The 6,793-nt window shown below is 41.3% G+C and overlaps 1 protein-coding gene across 1 annotated transcript; it reads right to left on the bottom strand.

Moving 5' to 3' along the window:
- Nucleotides 1-326: 326 nt before the first annotated feature.
- Nucleotides 327-1,612, bottom strand: LOC139477420 (A disintegrin and metalloproteinase with thrombospondin motifs 9-like). The gene has a single exon (XM_071259988.1). The coding sequence runs from the start codon at nt 1,610-1,612 to the stop codon at nt 362-364; it is 1,251 nt and encodes a 416-aa protein (XP_071116089.1). The 3' UTR covers nt 327-361.
- Nucleotides 1,613-6,793: the final 5,181 nt, after the last annotated feature.

The raw sequence follows: 6,793 nt of genomic DNA on the forward strand, positions 1-6,793 counted from the left end.
CATATAAATTGGATTAAATACCATTTTCAACTTTTGTTGACGGGCGACTGAAAGAATAGTATAAATTCAAAACCTAACTGAACTGAAATGGAATACGGTCACTTTTACGATTGACACTGTACTTGTAACCATGATCCAGTGACTGGCAAAACCGAATGTCACAGGGATCAAGATGAATGAAATATCTACCAAATAACATCTGATTGTTAACTTAATGGACGAAGGGTAGGGCATTATTCGAAATTTGTATTTCCTTAAAAGAGTCTATGAATTTTGTCAGTTTTACGGGGCTTGTTTGGAGTAATTTAGATTAATTTACAGTTTACAGAATTAATTAGAGCGTTTACAGTATCAGAATTCGTCAGTTGCACTGGTACCTGTCAGCAGAACTTTCTGATATATTGTCCAACACATTCGGTACCAATGACAATGTACCATTGGGCACACAACCTCCTCCAAACCCGCCGCATTTGATATGAATAACAGCCCCCTCAGCACTCCTTGACAAAGTCTGTATGGCTGATTTGTAGCCTATCAGTTTCCATTGTTGCTCGGGTGAAACAATCCATCCTGTTCCTCGCAGATCCATGGTGAATTCTCCTTTAGCCCCACAAGATCTCACATTGAAATCTTCATGTTCAGCATAACAATCTGTTGCATAGCCATACCTCGGAGGAGTTTGTGAAATGTTTGCATACGTGGTGTCGTCAACAATCACATGCATTGTGACTGGATGAACTCTTATTTTCGAGTACCATACTTCTCCATCGCGCCCTTCACAGGTGGGATACAGACTTGTTTCTCCTTGGCAAACTTGGTTACTTTTATTAGGAAAAATACCATAATTTTTATATGTGAGTGTAAGGTACTCCTTTGGGTTCCCGCTACTCATATTGTGGCAGTAGACGCGAGTTCTGTAGAAGTCGAAGTTAGGCAACCTAATCCAGTATTCCCCATCTCCACTGGTCGGCCCACACCGCTTCACCTCACGACATGAGGATGGTACGGCTAAACGGCAATCTGTGAATGACCAATTACCACTCAGTCCACATGATGCACTGGCTTCCGGGTAGAAATCTGATTCACACACATACTTGACAGTAGTTCCTATAGGAAGTTCACGAGCAGAAACCGTGGTGTTCAAGACGGCATTGGGAATGGCATCGAGATGAGACGTTAAACAACCAGACACCTCACAAACAGGTTCTCCTGCTGGAATGCAAATGGTATTGAGAGGGCACACATGGTTGGTACACATGGCAGCAAGTCGCTGTGGCCAGTGTTGAATGTCAGAGAAGAGAAAGCTTGATATACTTTCCATGTTTGCGTCTGTGCTGTCAGATGACTTATAGTTCAGATCACACTGATTTTGTCCCTCATTATAGTTGAATGACTCACAATACTTTTTCCCAAGACAGTAGCGTGCACAGACCATCAGTCCACTGGCGTTAGTGGACAGGATTTGAGCATTTGCCATTTTAACTCCTCTTTTCACAGAGGGTACATTCTCAGTGCACATTTTCTCTGCAGCTACTGTAAGGTCCAAGAAGTTAAGCCTGTGCAATACAACAAGGCAAACTGCCCAGACATAATTGCCCGTTTGATTCCTCATGTCTACTCCGGAAAAATTCAGAACCGACCAGGTAAGTATAAATGGTCCTTCAAATACACGATACTTATACACATGTGAGCAAATGTTAAAAGCACCTACTACACCCGACCGGAAAGGCTGGATAGGCCTGGTAAATAGTTAAGCCAGCCAATACAGTCAATACAATGCAATTCAACCTTACACATACACATGTGCTTACATTTAATTATTGATGCATTGTTCAATGTGTAAATAAATAATCGTTTAATAATAATGTTTTCTTTCATTGTCTTGAGAAGCAACTGCCATGGCGACACCATAACGTGGACGTCACCGATGCTCCATAGAAAGCATTACCCAGCAGCCCTACTTGCAATGACCCCCGAGAGGACTCCAGGTTAGAACTGGCTGGTCGTCACAGCCGACAAAACAAAAGATTTCAAAGGGAATATGATTTTAGATTGCCCATTCGACATTCCAATTGTATTTGCAATGACCCCCGAGAGGATTCCAAGAGTTATCTATTCTTATCAAGTGTTCCCTTCATTGGCAGAACGCTGAGATATGTTTGGACAAAATAGATTATGTACGAGATAATGTCTGACGATATTCAACAACTGAGTCAACAAGGATACAACTGAAGGCATATTTAGATATTAAGAATGCCAACCAGGCGGCGGCCATTTTGATACGACAAGCTCACACGACGCAGCTGATGCCTCTGTATTGAGAGGTGGCACTTCGTGATCGATCGTGTAATTGTACCTGAAGCTAGGTCCGGAAAACGTGATTACAACTAACTGCTAGCGTATTAAAATACTGAGTAAGAGACTGCATTAAAGAGTGTATAGTCAATGAGGGACATACCCCTCCCCATAGTAGAACAAAGCAAACTTAGATTTTCCTTATGTTTTTGTATCCAGCAGACTAAAAAATGATGGTTGTGATCAAATGTATTGGTGGCAGATACTGTTTGTGGGTCGAAATGCACTTTGTTTTTGGTAAAATAGAGTCCCCCCAAAAGCTGGTGTGTGCATTGAGTCCTCATTTGTATCATTTATGTGATTGCTTAGACATAGTAGACATGACACTGTGTAATTAGTTAAAATATGAGGAACACATATACTTATACCTTCATCAATTAATGCTATAAAGCAGAGAACATTTTCCTGTAAGAACAACAAAAGTAATAAGATAACAAGGTGGCAACTTTAGAAGAGAAGCCAACAGTTAATTGGCGCGGACAGGTGATTAGCAATGGACAAATGGAACAGTTAACAGTCTCCGAACCATTGGCAGAGGCGCCAGCAGCGCAAGTCCAAACCCAAGAGGATGATTATACCAGATCCCCTGCAACTGTGGCCACCAATTCATTGGAGAAACCCTCAGATCCCTCAAGACACCACTAAAAGAACATGACCTCTGTCAACAAACAAGAACATGACCTCTGTCAACAAACAAGAACACTTTGTCAAGAACCAAGACCACAACATCTAGTGGGAAGCCACCAAAATCCTGTCAACCAACAACAACAACTGGCGACATAGAAAACTACAAAGAAGACACCAGCCAGCCATGAACCGTGGCCTGAGAACCTATCTGCCCAGTGCGACGGACTTATTGCTTGGATAATTGTCTGCGCTAATTATCAAGCTGGCTTCCATCAGCGCTAATTAACTGCTAAGTGTGAGCTTCCATTTGTCCATTGCTAATCACCCATTAACTGTTTGCTTCCCTTATTTAGTTTCCACCTTTGTTATCTTATTACTTTTGTTGTTCTTCCAGGTACATATACATCGTCTCTGCTTCATAGCATTAAATAACCATCTAAAAAAAAATAAAAAACATACTACAGGTAACTGCCCACACTGCAAACAACTTGAAACCCCAGAACACGCACTCATCCACTGCACACACTCCCTAACACATCGAACCGCATTACAAACCACCCTCAATCTAAACAAGGCTATCACTCTAGAAGCAATACTAAACCCACAAAATAAACTAGAAAACTTCAAGGCCTTAGGCGTATTCTTAATCAAAACGGAACTAATAAAACGCATATAAAAACACTATAATCTACCAAATCAAAATTACACAAACAAACAAACATCCACCATACCCAGCTCCCTTAGTTCTCCTCCCCAACCCCATCGGCATCTATTCCAAATCTCAAAATTCCAAAATTTCTATATAAGCAACCCCTAAAGCCCCCTCTTGGGTTGTACAGACCACTTTCGCCCCTTTCGGAAACACATTAAATGGCCTGGCCGGGCCCGTGTGCGAAATACGCATCAGTCGGAAAGCGCACGTTAAATCTCCAAAGTAAGTAAGTAAGTTCATAGCATTAAACACCTGATGAAGGAGTAAGTATATGCTCCGAAATGTTGTGTTCCTCATTATATAAAAATTAACATCCATAAATTGTCTACTTGATGTGTATGAGTTCTAGATGTCATTCAGAAGTCTACATAAATTTATCCTAACCTCATAATCTGACATATAATCATAATATTAATGAATACAGTTTTGCTCTCAATTCCCAGAAAGTGCAATATTATGATTATATTTGTAATTACATACATGATTCTTCATAAGAGAAAGGGGGTACGGGTGGCCCAGTCGTTTAAGGCGCCGCGATTCGTTGTGCAGAGTTGCGTCCCTTGGGCATGCCAGAAACCTATGATTTTGAGTTCGAATCCCGGTTCGCCCAAATTATGTTTCTAGGTTTGTCACCACCATACCCGTGCTCGTGGGTTTCACCGAAGTGCTTAACGTCTTAGACCTGCATCACTTCAGGCTTTCCTCCCACATTAAGCTGACACGCCGCGATATAAATGGAATAATGTTAACAGCGGCGTTAAACCCAACTCACTCACTCACTCATAAGAGAAAGTTGCTTAAACCATAAAACGCATACGGTTCGGTATGACTAGACTGTTAAAAGTAACAACAAATGAATATGACTGAGATATAACCGAGAAATATCTTTACTCATGGCATAAAAGCAATATTGTGTTCATGTAGCCATGGTGCATTCCAAACACATTTCTGCAATTCTTCACGGCAGAGGTAATTCAAAATAAACATGTATGATTTTAGTTTCCGCAAATAGCAGTAAATACAATAGCGTGTAATTGGATTTTCTGTCTGGTCCATTGCTTGATTCTCTGGGGGTTTTTAAAGACAACCGTCGCATGGCAACATACAAAGATAAATGTTCATGCAAATTGTGTGAGTGGCAAGTGTTACCGGTACGGCAGGACATGTTTACCCTTTTCGCTGATTTTCAATGATCTATTCATATAATTTTCACAGCTGTTTTGCTGTTACTCCCAATGGAATCTGTATTGGCGGATAATTGAGACTGGTTGTTCTCTGGTGTTGACGTTTATAACTTTAAAAAAATGGTCTGTTTTCTGCTGCAATACTGAATTTTAAGGGTCGTGTCTATAAGATGTTACCACATTTAAAGACTCTAATAATGTGTAATGGTATGAAATAGGTTTTAAACATACCAGATGTAAACATGCTTTGTATTTGTGTCTTTGTGTGTTTTAACTCAACACGTTAAGGACATGTAACACATGTCAGTGGCTCAATATGAACATTCTTTGAACATAACATGTTCATGAAAAGTGAGGAATATAGTTGTTTGTGTCATTCTTTAGTAACCCCCTACCGCTCGCAAGTAAATACGAGGTACGTCTACATATATCTACTGCCGCAACAATCGTTATATCAAGAGGCTAGAAGAGCTAGAAGAGAAATGTTCATAGTTGTGCGATGTCCAAGCGAAACACAAGTTCTTGATTATTCACTTTGCTTTGATAAATACAGTCGAGCAAGGATTGTGGAATGTACTTATTGAACGGACATTTTAAAGCTTCAATAACGTAATTCCACTGAGCTGAGATAATCGAAACAGGGTATTCTCTGTTATTTATTTGTAAGTGAATCGGGAAAGGCAGTTGCACACTTGTAATTGTGATCTTGAAGAACATTGTGAAACGTGATATTCTTATGGTGATATCTGGTATTAAATTCAAAGAAGACAGCTTTCTCAACATTGCTGACACATGTTGCGATGTTCAAGAACTTGGATTGAGTTTGGATTGAGCCCCCAAGAAGTGTCCTCAAACTCTGCTTGAGCATTCGTCCTCCTGCAACACCTGGATGACCTGACAAGGCAGCTACAATGGTCCCACCTGTAGAAGATGTTTCAAGCAACACATAGTCAGAGTCATGTTTCAGACTCCGTGGTCTAGTGGTAGAGCGTCCGCCCGGAGAGCGGAAGGTCCAGGGTTCGATCCCGGGCCGCGTCATACAAAAAGACGTTAAAAGATTGTACTTGTTGTTACCCTGTCTGGCGATCGGCATTAAGGGGCTAAAACAAGGACTGGTCGGCTCGGAGTCAGTATACTGTGTCTGAGTGGGGTATTCATGTTAAACTGCGGCATGGTATCTCAGTGGGCTAGCACTATAAATCGGCATCAGTCCGGACTAGTACAAGCAGCCACACAAACACATACACGTGCATGCACGTCGCTATATAAGTGCAATAATCTTGGACGCGACGTTAAACCCAATTTCACCTCACCCCATGTTTCAGACGACAATATGGCTGTAGATATGTCATAGCGACTGAATTACGACTACCATTGTCTGAAGTACATTTGATTGCAAAGGCTAATTACCCTGTAGCCATGACATGTATATTTCTCCGTAACTTAATTGTCATTATTTATATGACACTAATCCCCGTTGTTAATCCTCACCAACATTTCATTGTATTTTGGCTGTCAGTCAGCCTGGACTACCATATCACTTCCCTTTAACTACTGCTTTTTATCGTATGGCATTTATTGCCCTAATTGATCATCCCATGAACTGTGTTGGTTAATCACGCCCATATGTCCAATGTCCAAAGCAACGTCGTTGTCTCTTTGTCTGTCCATTGTTGTTCATTACTATATATGTGCTACCATTACACAGTTACTACGGTGTTAGACAGGCTTGGTATTCCGAGTGCTGGCATAGGGACGACATCGAGCAGGATATGCTGCTCGTAGGAAACGTCCTGAGGTGAGCTGGAGCTCCGCTCACCTCTTGTACGCCTGAGCTGGAAGGTCCGCTCATCGCTGTGTTTGTGTTGTCAGAGCAGGTATTCCGCTCGTTGTGCAATTGTTGTTTACTGTTTAC

The sequence above is a fragment of the Haliotis cracherodii genome, unplaced genomic scaffold (assembly GCF_022045235.1).
Source record: "Haliotis cracherodii isolate W230 unplaced genomic scaffold, xgHalCrac1.p SCAF_33, whole genome shotgun sequence".
Lineage (NCBI taxonomy): Eukaryota > Metazoa > Mollusca > Gastropoda > Lepetellida > Haliotidae > Haliotis > Haliotis cracherodii.